Source organism: Gossypium raimondii, chromosome 2 (assembly GCF_025698545.1).
Source record: "Gossypium raimondii isolate GPD5lz chromosome 2, ASM2569854v1, whole genome shotgun sequence".
Lineage (NCBI taxonomy): Eukaryota > Viridiplantae > Streptophyta > Magnoliopsida > Malvales > Malvaceae > Gossypium > Gossypium raimondii.
Genome location: NC_068566.1, coordinates 44,233,827 through 44,250,583, shown reverse-complemented (window position 1 = coordinate 44,250,583; position 16,757 = coordinate 44,233,827). Strand labels below are relative to the sequence as shown.

Below are 16,757 nucleotides of genomic sequence, written 5' to 3'. Positions count from 1 at the left end.
GATGGTTGGTTTTAAATATGCAATTTAACAAGGTTTAACAATGTTATTAATTTTCATGAAGTACATTAAAGTAATTAAAATTGCTCGAGTTTTATAAGTTAAAAGGAGTGAAAACATGGCCTCAATCAAAATTTAATTATCAATAGATTTTGGTATACCCACGATGTGAGTAAAATATTTATCTAATAAATTATTAAAAAATTATATAAACACTAAATATGTCTTCAGTTGAGACGGTAAAATTTCTTAATGTGCATTTTCTAGATTTTATATGAAAATATAAAAGATAAAATACCCTTAAAATATTATTTATTCCTTTGTGAAAATAAGAAATTTTTGGAAAGATCCAGTTGAGGGCTACACTGATTCACACAAAACTTTACATATTAGTATAGACAAATAAAATGATGTTAACAACCTATTAGCCCAATAGCAAGAGCGTTATGTTGTAGGTACGAGAGCTTGAATTTAATCTCAAATAACCTCATTCTCCTCCCTCAACTATAAAAGAAAATTGGATAATTATTTTATTTTTTTCTTAAAAAAAAAAGAAGAAGCCGAGATTTAAATTGAAATGCAAATACAAAAATCCAAATTTAAAATTTATTAAATATCATTTTATTAAAATTGATTATATCAAGTAATTAAATAAAAATTAATTGGATAAGTTTATTTATTTATTTATTTATTTATTTTTGAAAGGATGGATAAGTCATATTTAATAGTAGCTACTTAGCTAAGAAGAAAAGGCATATCTTAATAGATTGAAATTTGAATAAAGTTTGTTTTTTCTCCTTCGATTGTGCGATAACGGGCCCACACTTGCGTGGCCGTAAGTGTAAGGCCCTATAATTTAATTTTGAACCGTCCTTTGATGGGCCTACCAAACCCCACCAATATCAATTTTTCTTATCTATTAGAATGATGAAATCTTATATATATATATATATATATATATATATATTAATTTGAATAGTCCTTTATTTGTATTTTTTTAAATTTGAATACCAGAGATTAGGTGTGTTGATTAACTCGAATTCGAAAAACCGATTTAATTGATTTCATTATAATTTAATGATAAATAATCTACAATTTAAATTTGAAATGACTTGAATAAGTAATTTAAAATAATTTAAACCCGAAGCAATTAAAATTAAAATTTACTTGAACCTGAAAATCGAAAACATGAGTTAATTTAATCCAAATTAATTTGATCCAAAACTAACTCAATTTGCACAATTTACATGTATGCAATGGATTAATCTAAAGAAGATTTTAGATTTTAGTTCTGAAAAAAATATAAGGTTAATTGCACCAAATATTCCCAAACTATGAGTCAGACTTTAAATTGAACTCTAAATTTCAGAACGTTCCAATTGAATCCTCTACATGTATAGTTTCAATCAGATCGTTCCGCCAATTTATTCTAAAAAGAAATCACATCAAATTTAACATGCACAATTTATATGTATGCAATGGATTAGTCTAAAGAAGGTTTTAGATTTTAGTTCTGAAAAAATATAAGATTAATTGCACCAAATGTTCCCAAACAATGGGTCAAACTTTAAATATCAAAATGTTCCAATTGAATTCTCTTACTAATGCATAGTTTTAATCAGGTCCTTTCTCAATTTAACTGCAATAGTTGACGTTAGATGTCAAATTAGATGTAACATGTTTAAAAATAGTTATTAATCCATATGTATCTTAAAAAGGAACCACATCAGATTCAAAATGTCATTTAACGTGGACATTAACGTGATTGAAATGATGCATTAATTTGAGGATTGAATTAAAATGCTTTGAAGTTTAATAATCAATTTAAATTTAACCTGTAATTTGAGGACATCTAATGAAATTATAACCCAAATTACAAAGAATAAAGGCAAACGATTGTCTAACAACTGACAAACTATCCTAGAAAAAATCTAAAAAAAAAACCACCCTCTTTACAATGAGCTTCCCATGAGCTCAGAAGAAATTCAGTATAATCTAACTATAAGTAATTTTATAAAAGATTTAGTAAATTATATTAAAAATTCAGTAATTTACTGAAAACATCATCATAGTATAACTAATTCAGTAACTTTAAACAGCTCACACTAACACTTCCCCATCCAAGTTATTTATGTTAAAACATGCAGTTCGTCTTTATATTTTAGCAAAGTTATAAGGATCTAGTTCATATGCTTAAAATTATATTATATTTTAGATTTAAAAATCCTAATTCAATCATTGATCATTGAACTTTTTTGCCAATGGCATGTTTACTAATATGTTAAATTGACAAAATTTTGAAACATGCCAAGTAGACATTTATGTCATGACATGTACTTATTGGACGATTGAACTAGGATTTTTAATATTAACTTTTTAACTATGTGGACTAAATATTAAACTTCATCGGAAGTATAAGGACTGACAGCAAATTTTGCCCTTTTATTTCATCTAGATTCTAGAGATGCACTGCCTATACAAACGTATGTATACCTTCCAAAGCAAAAGAAATAGCCTACTATGCCAGGCAATATATCCTATGGTCAGTGACATTCAATTGCCAACATTCTAAGGGGTGAAAGTAGACCCTAACGAAACAAAAACAATAGATCAATTTATAGTATATATATTATTTGAAAAGGAATTTTAATCATATGAGATAATAGAAAGTGCTACCCGAAGATCATTCGAGGTTCCGCATGTATACATCCGATATGTTTCTGTATCCTGTTGATAATCCCTGGGGCTGCCGCTTGCGTAGTGATTGTCACTGGCATTATCGTGCATTGAGAAGATGATCTCCCTGAGGATTGGTTCATGGCCGTTCAGATGATTGCCCATGCTTAAAACTTTTCTCCATGACTGATTAGCAGTTGGTGGCGTGAACATATTTGACACAACTTGTCTCTCATTCTGACTTAGTTGCAGCTTCATGTCAAATTCCTAAGCAACATAAATGTTTGCAGAGAATTTAAACTCAAGGCAATTGCAGCGAAGTTTCTAAGGGGTGGGCAAATTTTAAATTAAGAAAAAGCAAACTGGAATTAAATTCAAGTTAATTCCTAATTCCAAACAGTATGTAGTAGAAAACTACTAAATTGCTGAATATTTGCGACTTTTTTCATCAGGTTAATTGCACCAGATGTCCCAAACTATAGTCTATATTCTAAATTAGTTCCCAAACTTTAAAGCATTCTAATTGATTCTTCAAAGTATCAATATCATATCAATTATATCATTTCGCCAACTTGGGTGTTAAACACTAGCTTGGATTTGATGTGAAACATATTTAAAGAAGTGGATCAAATTTTAAATACGTAAGAACCTACCACTTAGACAGCTTGGATCTAGCATGTTAAAAAAAGCCCTCATAAATTTTAATGACACTGTTTCTTTACATATTACATCCAAACTGTCAATGTAGTAGGTACATATGTTTAAAATTTGATCAACATGTAGACATTAGATCCAAGTTGGCATTTAACAACCAAGCTGTCGACTAGATTGATGAAAGGATCGGCTTCATATGATACTGATACTTTGAGAATTCAATTAGAACATTTTAAAATCTAGGTCATAGTCTGGGGACATCAAGTAAAATGGACCCTTTTTCATTTCAATTTTATTCAAAAGCATGAAACTAAAATCAAAGGGACTTTCTAACAGAATAGTCCACTGAAATTAGTCCTTCTAGAACATTGATTCACTAATACCCATGAAAAACAGAGGGATTAATCTGCTAGAATGCTAAAGCAGCGGAGATTCAGGGCATAGAGGCTATTTACCTTCTGAGTATCAGCTAAGCCAATTCCCATGGTTGGAAGGTAAAAGTTGTAGTAGTTACTGAAAATGGCTTCCGAGATTCGTGGCACTTGTCTAAATCTACGATGAAGGGAAGCTGCAAGTATTAACAACTTCTCGACATGTTCAAAGACAACACAAAGCCGTTGGAGGTCTTCAATAGTGTCACTGGTGTTAGATAATAGGTTCACTGCAACATTACAAAAGAACTTGAAATTTAAATGACCTCAATTTCAAAGAAGAATAAACTTCTTAGAATGATGAACAATACCTTGCAAAGGCCTTAACGTAGATGCCATAGTAAGGTACAGTTGGTCCATTTTCGTGTCCATCTCCTTCAAGCTTCCATAATTTGTTTGGTTTAGAGTGTCAGCTGACGCTCTGAATGCAGTACAGACCATTTGCTCAAGCAACTGATGGGGTTGCATAGTTTCCAGGTAATGAAGGATCTGCAGATTTAAGAAGCCATAAAAGGTAAAGCTGTAATCGTCAAAGAACTATTCAACCCCAGTTATAACCAAATTACAATATTTTTATCTTAGTTTACTATAAAATCTAAAATCAAATTCTTAATTTGAAATCATTTAAGAATGCCCAAGTAAATGAAACATTGGCACTAAATCCCTAAAATCACAGTTGGACAAGGTTAAATATAAATTCTCAAAATAAGCACAAAAACAATGGCATTTGAATAATAATGATCTGCCCTTGGGGGCTCCACCTCTATAGGCAAAAGATAGCTTGAATTCTTATAAAATCAATGGAGAAACCTTCTATGCAACAAGCAGAAATAAAGATGAGAAAAGATGTTCATTCTTCCATGTTCAACCTGACCTTCTCTCCTTCTCGGTTTGGATCCAGTAGTGGTTTCTGCTCAGAAGCTGGCAAAATAGGAGCCTCATCCCAAATCTTTCGCCAAAAGTTCCCACTTTCAGACATCCGCCGTGAAAGCCTTCCTTGAGGAGGCCAGTCAACATTCATACCCTCTGTAAGATCTGTGGATGGACCTTTTGCCTCACTTTTGTCATTCTCCCAATCTCTAGGTGAATACCACCGGATAAAATCTTCGAAAACAGCACCAGGATTTGCAGCTTTAAAAGCTGACATGTCTTTCAAAATACAAAGAATTATCAGTAAAGATGTGTAAACAAACATGGAGCAGATTACATTAAGGAAGTATTTGAAACTTAAACGTCAAACTTATTAGAGAAAGCTGAAATAAGGTCAAATTGAGAATAAAGAGACCATTTAACAGCTAATGTCATATAAGTCTGAACATTACTGTTTCTATCCTATTTGCTTTCATACATAAATAACTTTAGCTAATTCAGAAGGCAATTGAAGAATCAATCTCCTTGGCAATTGATTGGATCAAAAACCTTTTTTTTTATAAATTAAATCCAAAATCTGATCACACTCAGTAAGTTACCTTTATATATATATATATATATATATATATACACAAAACACGTAGTAAACTACAAAACTGATGAATTGGGACTAAAAGTTCCACGTAGGAAAATAGCAACAACCAAACATACTCCCAGAAGGATTTCAAAATGCAGAGAGAGTTGGTCTTTGTTATCAGCCTTATCAGAACAACCTAAGACATAATTCAACATGCTTCTGCCTTTAAACATGACTACTTGTGCCAACAATTCAACAGTTTCTTTAGCTCCATGTCAAAAAGTTTTATTGCAGTTCAGTTTCCCAACTCCACATCAAATGCATGGTTCTATATGAAATGAATATAGTGATCACTTGAAGCCACATGTACTAGTGGCAATATCTGATGACTTACAGCATAACATAACAAAATCTACACTGAAAAGGAAGGGCGCTTAACCATAGTAATTACCTGAAGATAATGTCTCTCTCTCCAACTGCGCAGAAAAGTTCTGTAATCAAATAGTAAACAACTACCTAAGCCACTAAATGATAAAATTATTCAAGACAGCATGAAATACAACGAGTCCTATAACCTAATATCCATCACAATAAATGAAACATGGAAAGGATAAAGGTATAAAGGTAAACATATTGCAAACGCTGATAAGCAAAGCAAATAAAATTCAAGATTCCAATAGCACCAAAAAAGCAAACCATAAAGCATCCATTAAACACTATATAATGAAGGGATTTATGCTATTAATTTGCTAGATGAAGTGTTGCAAACGAAAGCCAACTTGTCAATTTTAAATATTTAGCACATGAAATAAACACCATTGGACCTTTGTTACAACAGTCTAAATTTAAGGAAGCTGCTAGTATCAATTTTGAGTGAATGTTATAGTGATCCACATTATTGCAAACCTTAGGTCACATTAAACCTTATTTGAGCTTGAGAGAAGTAATATGTTTGGAAATAAGCTAGAGGGAACACATCAAAGAAAATGTCCCTACTGAAACCAATTTGGATGCTCAACCTGGTAGTTTGTCAAGCATAATATCAACATCTCCTTCCACTTAATTAGAATAGATGTTTTGGGGTCATAAACAACTAAGTCTAAACTGAACTCCAATGACTAAGTCTTTCAACCATTAAGAGGTATGTGAAACAAGATGGATGCCTTGACTAATTTCATGTGCAAAACATTAGACTCCAATTTGATATGATTAAGATTAATGGCTGGTCCGTTGCAACAAAAAGTTAGCAGAATGACACTCATAGAAAAATAACTTGCAAACACTTTAGGCTTACAAATGAAAAACCAAAGGTCTCAATAGCATGGAGTCGTTCTTCATGCATGTCTTCTGTCATGAGTGGTGCACTCTGTGATGATTCAAAGAAAAAGACAACTGCTATGTCAATTATACCTAGTAGGATATTGTTCAGTGAGAAATTTACAATATATATCAGTAATTCACAGATATAAAAGAAACCTGCGTAAAAGGAGCATGCAAGCTCTGACACAATTTCAGAAGCTTCATAGATCCCACAGGACCAGCTGAACCTCTCCTAATAGAATCCAAAGTGCTTTTATCAGCAGAATGCACATCTTGAGCATTTGCACTTAACTTTGATTCAACTGTTTTAGATCCATTAAAACCTTCGGGAGTCAAGAGACTGCAAAAAACAATAATAATAAATAAAGGTTCCCATCATATTTTTATACAATTCTAGTCCAAAGTAAAGGATGCAGTAACATATTGCACACCTTTATTAATCATGAATTGATAGATCTATTCTCTCATTTTCATTGGATCTTTAAAGGTCTAGAATGACTTACTAATTAACATTCGAACTCAGGCCCCACAGCTAAATTCTAGCCATGCGATGAACCCAGCTCACTATCTGCTAGAATAAACGTAATGGACAAAGTTGAATTAAAGTGTAGTGAGCATCTCACCACAACATCATTTAAATGGACCACTTAGTTATGCAACAAGGTGCAAAAATTCATCATTGATATCATAGTTGCTAGCTCACTCATTCTTCCCAATCACAACTTTCAGTACTACAAAGCCAACTATTTCATAATTACGTAACCTACATTTTCAGATGACAGTAAACCTTTTTCTTATTACATCACCTAAACTTTAAACCATATCTTATTATGGCTTATAAACAGTAGGTATCTCAATCTTACTAACTCTTTAGTAGGTGTCATCATAAGGATAAATTAAAATGGTTCTAGTAGAGGCCAAAAAAAATTAATATCTCTGGAAAAGTAGCAAGAGAAAGAGCAGAGAATATAAGGATTTGGAAAAGCCATTAAGGATGGCAACTTTTATAAAGAAACCAAAGAACTCTCACATGCTTAGTTCACCTGTCACGTTTCTCATCAAAGGCTTGACTCTGAGCATGAAAACTAGAAGACTCATCTCCAACTTTATTTACTTCCTGCATTTTCTGTCAAATGAAGACTTCAAGCGAAAGACAAGATAAAGAACTAAGTCCATAAGGGAACAAGTTGAATAGATATCATGAGAAAGAGAGGGTTGAAAGCAGAAGAAAATAAGGGCTAGGCCCCTTTTCTTGCCTTCTACCTCGCCTTGCTCACTATCAGTTACAAAAAGCACGGGAAGCAGTAGAGGAACCAAGACGAGACAAAAGGTGGTGATGACCTCCATATTTGCAGATGCATTATCTTTAGTTCCAATACAGTCTTCAAATTCTTCATTTAGTTCACGCTTCTTCCCAATGCATATTCCAAGCTGACCAGAAAAAAGACAAAGTTAAACGATTAATTGGCCATCATATTGCTTTAAGGAAAAAGAAACAGTGAAAATATTAAAAAGAACTGATTACAGAATAAGATAAGATGCTTCAGGCACTAGAGCCTATTAGAACCTGTTGTGATAGTAATCTTAGGGAATTATTGTGTCATGATTCTAGGGATTGACTTGCATAAAGTTGGGCGTATCATATATTAAACTTTCCTTCTTTGTAAATAGGTTATGTAACATAATGTACATATGCAAGAAATACATTTTAGAATTAACCTCTCTTCCTTTCACTCTATTTGTCATCTTCTTTTACTATTTTCTCATGGCTATTACAGTCAAACAGTTAGGTGTAACAGCAGCCTCTTCTCACTTCTTCTTCTTCTCTCACTCAAATTTACATGGTATCAAAGCCAATAAAGTCTCACCACCCCTCCCATTGAAATACCCACCGTCCTTTGACCACCGAAAAGCATGCGTGTGAGCCACAAACACCACCACCCTTTTTTTGCCCCTCCCACGTGATGACGAGTGAGCATGCATTAGACCTTCTCTGGCCACTGTTCGACACCGCGAGTCTTCCCTAAAGGTGGACACTCCTCTCCCGACCACAGTGGTGTTATTGACCTACTATTTCCACCCGTTGGTATTTTTCCTTGACTCTCTTCAATATTGAGTCTATAAACCTTTATTCTCTTCACTGCCTAGTTCCCTTGAAATTACCACCGTCAAACTTCAAGGTAGCAGTAACTATGTGTCACGGGTGGCTTCGGTTGAACTCTGGTTTATGGGAGAAGGTTTCAAGGACCACTTGGAAAAAAGAAGCTAATTAGATCGATGAATAGGATAAAGATACCTGGGCTAGACTTGATGCTCAATTATGTAGTCTGTCATGGCATTCTCTTGAGCCAAAGCTAGTCACTTTGTTTCAATCTTGTAAAACATGTTACAAAGTGTGGGCTAAGGCCAAGAATTTATACACTAATTATATTCAGCGAATTTATAAGATTGCCTCAGATCTTGTTAATCTTTAGCAGAATCAATAGGATATGTCAAGCTATTTGGGTCAGGTTGAAACCTTGAAAAGCAAGTTTAATGTTCTTATGCCTTTTTCTGAAAGTGTTACTGAACAAGAGTAGCAGCGGGACATTTTTTATGGTGCTTGCTTTGATAGGACTGCGAACTGACTTAGCTTCAGTCTGAGATCAAATCCTTGCTAGCCCAATCATTCCCACTCTTGATGATGTGACGGCTCGGTTACTTTGAATCTCCTCCAACCCAAACCAAGTTGAGGGAGAATCCTTTGTGCTAGCAACACAGAAAACTAGTCAACAAGGAGGTAATCGTAAAGGAAGAGGCACAGGATCTTGGCTTCATTGCACGTATTGTGATAAAAATAGCCATACACGTGATACATGTTGGGATCTTCATGGTCAACCCTCTCGTAATAATTGGCCCACTGCTCATGTGGCCCAAGCTCAAGGAGATGGGATTCTTCCTCTTCCCACTGCTAATAAGGTGCCAAATCTGTCATGTTGTCTGGATTAGATTATGATGAGTATTTACAGTATCAGGCTTCGAGACAAAAATCATCAATCGTTACTTCAGTTGCTTAACCGGGTAATTCTTTTACTGATCTAACTCAGTCTTAGGAATGGGCACATTGGATAAAGACAAGGTGAAGGCATAATATGAGGGTGTTAATCGGTGATAACTCATAAGATTGTAAATTAGATGGGGGTTATGAGAAGAACAAATATCTTTTTAAGGGCAATAGGTTTGTCTGCTTGATTGAAGTGTTCAACCTTTTGTTGGTCTAACTTTGTCTTAGGAATAGACAAGTTCTTGACAACATAATGCAATCAAGGTAATCTTGCATCGGTTATGATGAAAGAACACTCATTGCAGGGGAGTTTCCAATTGTTGGAGAAGGCTCTGACACAGCAGAATACATATACATGCGAGGACATGTCAATAAAATAAAATTGGACAACGTCAAGACATGTTGGTCACACGATTTTTTTTCTTGGCATTTTTTTCTCCAATACAGAATTAACAATGAGCAAAAGCCCATATCCTAAGGAACTTAAATGCTTGAAATCCATAAAGGAAAAGAAGATGTAGAGAGAAATTACAAGAATGGAGAGTTAAATGCAGGAAAGAGTTATGCAAATGTGTTATGAGGACTGAGAATGAAAGAGAGTAGACAAAGAGGAAAACGATGAGACAAGTATGGAGGTTTCTCTTGTTGAGTAATTTAGAATATGATGATTTAGGGCATTCTGGGTTTGGAATTTGAGCTATTTGGTCCTAATGGGTATTATAGGTTCATGCTTTTAAAATCAAAACTTTTAAAAGAAATAGAAAGCTATTTTCATGCTAATATTTGATTTGAAAGCATCAACTTTATATTTTTAGTGTACATTATTCTATAAAAAATATTTTATTATTATTGTGCATTGGTGTACCCGTTTGAAATTTTCAAGTAACTCATTTGTCACCATGTGTCATGTCATACCACACTGTGTCTCTGTGCTGTGCTTCTCAGTCTTTAGATCTAAGCTTAGACTACAGTATAGATCCTTAAATAACAGAACTGTTTGTACCCATTCAATGTAATTGAAGACTCTCAGGATTAAGAAAATCATTTTACCACAAAAAATGTTATGGCTGAACGGATTTGAACTAGAACGGTTAGCAGGTAAGTTACAGCAGTGGTGATAATTCAGAAAATTGCTAAGGGTTCATGAGATAATTGCATGGCAAATACAGCTTTATTTGTATTCCTTTTCTCCTTCCAACTTTAATAAATTGAATTTAGGGCACAAGATCATAGAGTATGATGAAAAGTCTTAGAGTTAACGGTATAAAAGAATGTAAGCGAAAGGAATCAAAACAGGAAGGAGACAATAACTAATAAGCATCATCCAGCCAGAAAGAGAAGCCAATAATAAAAACTTGAAACAGTAAGGTCAGTTCTATTAAAAGTCCTTGATTTCCACCAATATTAACTGACTTCACAGGAACAAATTCAAAAGTTGTCCAAGTCATTAGAATTTATTACCATTTGTAGCTTCTGGTTGATCAAACAAGTTGCTAGGTCAATTGAACCATTGGCTGGAATTTTAGGCAATGGCTGTGACTCTTCCCAATGCCAGCGAATTTCTCGAACAAACTCTATCCAGAGCACAGAAATGGCTAAAGAGACAAGAACCATAACCATTATTCAGCAAAAAAAAATTGCTTCAAGGTCAACTACAGATAAATTATCTCAAGACAACTTATCATGCATGATTTTCATACATACCACGTATGTTACAATTGCCAAACCATAGCGAGTGTAAACAAAACTGCGCAAAAAGAGACTCAACAGGTGCTCCTTTAATAGCTCGAGAACTCTTATGTTCATCTTTAGCAAAATCAGGTAACTGGGGATCTGTTATATGAAATTAGAAAGGAACAGCAGAACACTAAACAAGAAGTTCTCTGTTGAGTCATATGTCAAGACAGAAAATTAATACACGGAGCAAGATGTAAAGTTAAATAGTAAGGCCTAAAACTCAATGAAAAATCTTCTAAACAAGAAGCTACTTAAGCACATAAGCCAAACCAACTGAATCTGACACAGCTTCACACATACTCACCTTAACCTCTCATGACCAAAGAGAGAATTTTCCTTTCGGGACAAAAAGATATTTGTTTACTTTTAGTAAAAGATACTACAATGAAGATGGTAACTTAAGCAGCAAACCAGAGCAGTATGCATCAAGACTTTAAATAAGAACATATAATATATGCGTGTGTGTGTGTGTGTGTGTATAGACAGAGAGAGAGAGAGAGAAACTGGGAAAGCATTATAGAGATTCTCAGAGGCATAACACATCAAAGTGTTTAATAGAATGGTAAAAATTACCCTCAAGAAAGAGATCTTTAAGCACACGGTCAAGGACGGTTGGTGGCGGTATAACCATAGTAGACTCCAAATTGTCTGAACCAGGATTTTCAACTGCAAGAAATAAATGCAGCAGTTATAAAATTTAAAATAAATTTTCCATATCTCAATGGTCTCCATAATACATAAGCAGAGATTCAGATAAAGCCATCGAGACCTGACACAAAATCCTCTATAAATGGAGCTTCAAATGACATCTCCAATGCATTAACCAAAAGATGCAACTGGGAAGCAAATCCAATTCTGTCTCCTTTTGAACTATCACTTCATATAAAAATCAGTGTAATCAGATGTATCACGTAACAAAGATATAAAGAAATTAATGAAACAAAGGGACCATAAACATACAAAGGTAGTTGAATTTTCAGAAGGATCAATCTTAATAGTTCAGAATAAAAGGAGAATCCATGGCATAAACTCCTTACAGATTGGGGTACAAATTTGGAGCTAAGATCCACTTCTCAGCTTCGTGGGGTGAAGCATTTTCCATTTCAGCCATTTCCAAGGAGCTTTCAACCACCTTTTCTGACCAAGTGACCACTAAATCAAATCCTACATGCATAGAATCCATCAAACATTGCCCGCCAGCAATTGAACAAAGAAAAAGCAGACCCTCAGAGCTTGCACCAGCTCAGAAAATTTGCAATTCCTCTAGGAGGCAAATGTCCATATCAGTTCTCCGAATAAAAAAAGTTATAACAAACATAAGCTTACCCATTACTGGATCTTCAGCGGAATACCACTCATTCCAAGGGCAATCATCATCCCAATGCTTCCTATTGGGATTATCATAGCCTGGACTTGTTTCAGATTTGGCATTTTCGGTATCAACCTCTTGGATATCATCGTAATTGTCCTCATCATTCGGAAGTGTTTGATAGGTGAGTTTCATTAAAAGATGTACTCTGAAAAGATGCATTGAATGGTCTGACATGCAGTAAGCCTTCAAAAATAGATGATCAATTAGTACTACCTCTAAGGGTATAGTCAATGTGAATGCAAAAATATTACAAATCTGAAGCAAAATTTGCACAAACAATGGGAAAGGATACTTTGAGCATCATGATCAAGACCAACATTAAACAAAATTTCAGCTTTATCAATTGAGAAAATTAGCAAAATGCTAGTTTAGAAGATCTGATATCATCTTACTGTCAAGTAATAATAATAAACCCATGTTAAATATTAAAAACTAAACAAACCCTATAGTTCGTAAGCTTAGAAGAATCTGCAGGCTTTTAATAAAAAAAAAATGAACTTACAAACTTAGAAACAAACAACTCATACAGTCCTTCCAGATGCATGAACTTTATAGGAACCTGGCTACCAATACGATCTGCCTCAAACCGTCTCGTAAAAATTGTTCCCATGTTTTGTATTCCAATAAATGCTTTTCTAGAAGGGTCATGGACAGGGACAAAAGCTGGCCACAGACTGCAGTACCAAAATGTATACAAAAAATTCAGAATCTAAATTAATATTTAATGAAACAGATAGAGTAAAAGTATTAATTACAACACTAATATAAACTGTTTCTGACAACATTTATGAGGGAAAAGTAATAAGCCAAAGTGTTAAAAGAATGTTTAAAAGTTAATAACACCATATGTTGCTACTGATAAAAACTAGAAGATCGAAGAGGATTCCATGCTATAATGTATTTCATGGCACCAATTACAGTCAGAATCCTAACCTTGAACAATTTGCTAAAGCAATTGAAACTGCACTTAGAAGCTTGGTTGCCTCTGGCGCATCAAGTACCACACCGCTGGCACTTTGAGGTGAAATCACCTGTTGATGGCACGTGTTAGTCCAAAGGTAAAGAAAGCATAGGATAGCATTATATAAATCTGAAAAATATTATTATCAAGAAAACTATTGAAAAGAAGGAAGAGACAGCATGAGACACGAGCATACCAAGAATTCTTTTACTCCAAAGCAAAGCTGCAAATCATGCAAAGTGCAATTCCAGTCAGCAATTTTGCCTGTGCCAATCAAAACACAAGCAAAGAAACATAAGCTCAAAACACGATACTAAGATAGGTAAATCATTAAGAGATAATATCTTTTCTCCAAAAGTACCATTACCGCTGATTTCAAAGTAGTACTCCATGGAATAGATTTTTGCAGCATTTTTTAACTCAGATTTGACCTTATATATGTTATCAGATGAGTCCAGATGAACTGCTCCCTTTTCCTACATCAAAATTACAGATGAAGTCTGATATTATTTAATGTGATCATGACCTAGGAAATAGAACCTTAACCAGCATTCCTTATTCTTTTCTCTAGAACCCAAATAGCACAAATTATAAACATTTTGAATAAAACAAGTTTTCTGAAGCAGGCGTACCAGCAAACGCTTTGGACCATCAGCTAACCACTGCCGACAGGTAGCCTCTATTTCAGATATGAACCTAAAATTCGATAATCAGTAATATCACATTTATAAAGCAGGATGAAGTGTAGAAATTGTTATATTATCAAACACCTTTCCCATGAAGAAGCCAGAGTGAAATCATTGAAGTGTTCAATCTGCACAAATATCCAATATAAACTTTACTTTTTTTTACGAAGAAAAGGAATTAAAATCGCTTTCTAATTTTCTAGCCACGAAACTATGAACACTAAGGCAGGAAAAAACGAAAGCAGGAAAAAACGAAAGTGAAACTATGAATAACGCACTTCCTCTGCTTCCTCTCCTTCATCTTGCTCAGCTAGATTGGCTTTGCTTGAAGATGCCATGAAAGATCACAGCGTTTCTCAACTTGGTAAAAATAAACTTCAATTTTTTGCTTCGAATTGGCACATACGGAAAATTCATCTAAGAATAACCGACATTTGAATCAAAAGAGAGTTTCGAATCTCAGTTCGAATTTGATTAACGGACATTGAAATAGAAAGTAAATCAAATGAAGGTAAATGGAGAGCGATGGTGAAATGGGGAGATCTGGTTTTCAAGAAAACGTATCCAAATTTTTTTATATTTTAACAAAAATATCATAATAACAGAAATTTCCCGAGTTTTAGTTAAATTTTTATATTTGACACTCAACTTTGTCATCTCTACAAATTTGCTTATATATTCAGTTGGAGATTTAACTTCTATCCTATATACAAATTTTGACATCTAAACCCTAAACCCTAGACAGTGAGTGTGGAGAAGTGTCAAGTAAAGTTGTACCGTTGACTCCACTATGGAGGCCGAATATGTGACTGCTTTTGAGGCAACAAAAAAGTAGTTTAAGTTTGGAATTTTCTTACTCATCTCAAAGTCATTCCGTTATAGAGAAAGCTATTACGTTGTATTACAATAACAATGTAGTAATAGCTAATACTAAGAAAGCAACAAGTCAAAAACTGACATAACACAATAGTTGGAAATATCACATTATCCTAGAGGCGCTAACTAACGAAATAGTGGATGTAGTCGCATTTGAAGACAATCTTGCGGATTCATTTACCAAGGTTTTGGTGGTTAGGAGTTTTGAGAAACATGTAGAAGGTATGATAATGTGAAATATGACTCATCTACCTTACCAAAACATGTAAGAGATTATTAAGATCCAATGCCCTAAGTGTAGTTTATTCATCATTTTTATTTATAATTTTTCGAATAGATTGGTTTGAATAAAATTCTATTATACACATTAATATCATTTGTATTTGTCCTCAACAGATTCTTGCACGCAAAGAAAAATATAAGCAAATATTGGTTTATTAATTACTTAATGTTTAATTAATACTAAGTTGCATAATATGTTTGGATCCTAATGCAAGAAGAGAACTTGTATTAGTAGGTAATCTAAAAGGTCCATAGTTTGGTGAATCGAAATTGAGCAAATAAGTTAAATGACTATTATGTTGTCTATCAAGTCCAAGAAGAGAGATACATTGCCTTAGGTATCGGAGTGATTGACTCCTACATGATAAAGGCATGGAAGTGGTTGTTTAGATTGACAATACATTAGATATAACCCAAGTTAAATTAATCTTACATTCATTTATGGATTAGTTCACTTGTGAAATTCATAGTATGACTTACCTCAATCTTGAGCAAGTGGCTGACTATGTGTGCGTAACTCATATATTTTGATGTATTAAAAGCTTGAGTTTAAATAATTAAAGAGTTGAAAGCTGATACATTGAGTATACGACTTTCCATGACATAACTTTATTTACAATAGTGAAATTCATAGACCAATAAAGGGTTAATGGTATCCTGTCAATTGCATTACATGATAGATGAAAAAGTAAAGTGGACACATATCATTTGTCTAGGATATGATTTAATTAATATTTGTTAGTAAATGACCTTTTCATGAAGGAAAATATAATGGTTACCATAAGATAAAATAAGATCATATTGGGTAAACAAATTTAACCAAATAGATAAAGGATATCCCATGAGGATAGTACACTTATAACAAGGTCATTGGACAAACATCTATTAAGTTGTTTTCGTAATGGTATATAATAAGGAAGATTTCAATTATGTCATTTTAGTGGAATGACTCTACGATTAAATAATGTTATAATTAATAGACGAATAATCGAAGTTACTTACAAATTATTTGAGCTCTAATTATATATATGTCCAATCAGTTCCCTCGCTAGCTTGACATAACTCAAAGAATTGAAAATATGGAATGAATAAAAATGACAAATAAGAGAAATAAACGACATGCATCACCAACTGCAGTGAATGCCTTTTCTGGCTATGTACAAAAGATGACTTAGAAATTAAATTAAATTTTCAAATTAATATTTAATTGATTGAAATTAAATAACTGATATTTGAAGTGAAAATTAAATTAATTAGTTATCCAGTTTTATTGAA

At 33.6% G+C, this 16,757-nt stretch overlaps 1 protein-coding gene and 1 long non-coding RNA gene across 6 annotated transcripts; both read right to left on the bottom strand.

Annotated features, from left to right (window-relative positions):
- Positions 1 to 2,419: 2,419 nt before the first annotated feature.
- LOC105789022 (uncharacterized) lies at positions 2,420 to 14,887 on the bottom strand. Of its 5 annotated transcripts, none has more exons than XM_052627601.1 (23): positions 14,603 to 14,887; positions 14,409 to 14,452; positions 14,271 to 14,334; positions 14,006 to 14,114; positions 13,835 to 13,902; positions 13,611 to 13,708; positions 13,180 to 13,351; positions 12,632 to 12,860; positions 12,343 to 12,469; positions 12,075 to 12,181; positions 11,879 to 11,971; positions 11,273 to 11,401; positions 11,030 to 11,163; positions 7,867 to 7,956; positions 7,569 to 7,651; positions 6,682 to 6,865; positions 6,500 to 6,571; positions 5,657 to 5,681; positions 4,633 to 4,907; positions 4,070 to 4,247; positions 3,783 to 3,988; positions 2,674 to 2,940; positions 2,420 to 2,585 (listed from the first exon to the last, which is right to left on the bottom strand). In XM_052627601.1, exons 1-23 carry the CDS (start codon positions 14,660 to 14,662, stop codon positions 2,541 to 2,543), a joined length of 2,859 nt encoding a protein of 952 aa, XP_052483561.1. In that variant the 5' UTR covers positions 14,663 to 14,887; the 3' UTR covers positions 2,420 to 2,540. The 5 variants fall into 5 exon arrangements, with proteins under 5 accessions (XP_052483561.1, XP_012471670.1, XP_012471672.1 ...); XM_012616216.2 differs by having other exon boundaries at positions 5,657 to 5,696; positions 14,603 to 14,886; XM_012616218.2 differs by having other exon boundaries at positions 5,657 to 5,696; positions 7,569 to 7,642; positions 14,603 to 14,886.
- Positions 8,110 to 11,021, bottom strand: LOC128039256 (uncharacterized). Its single transcript, XR_008193754.1, has 2 exons — positions 9,372 to 11,021; positions 8,110 to 9,273 (listed from the first exon to the last, which is right to left on the bottom strand). It is a non-coding gene; the product is annotated as an uncharacterized LOC128039256 (long non-coding RNA).
- Positions 14,888 to 16,757: the final 1,870 nt, after the last annotated feature.

Excerpts from the sequence above, each read along its gene's own strand:
- LOC105789022 (XM_012616216.2), bottom strand. The coding sequence starts at position 14,662 with ATGGCATCTTCAAGCAAAGCCAATCTAGCTGAGCAAGATGAAGGAGAG. Across the intron at positions 14,453-14,602 it reads AAGGAGAGGAAGCAGAGGAA|ATTGAACACTTCAATGATTT; the intron begins GTGCGTTATTCA and ends ATATTTGTGCAG. Across the intron at positions 11,972-12,074 it reads TATAGAGGATTTTGTGTCAG|TTGAAAATCCTGGTTCAGAC; the intron begins GTCTCGATGGCT and ends TATTTCTTGCAG.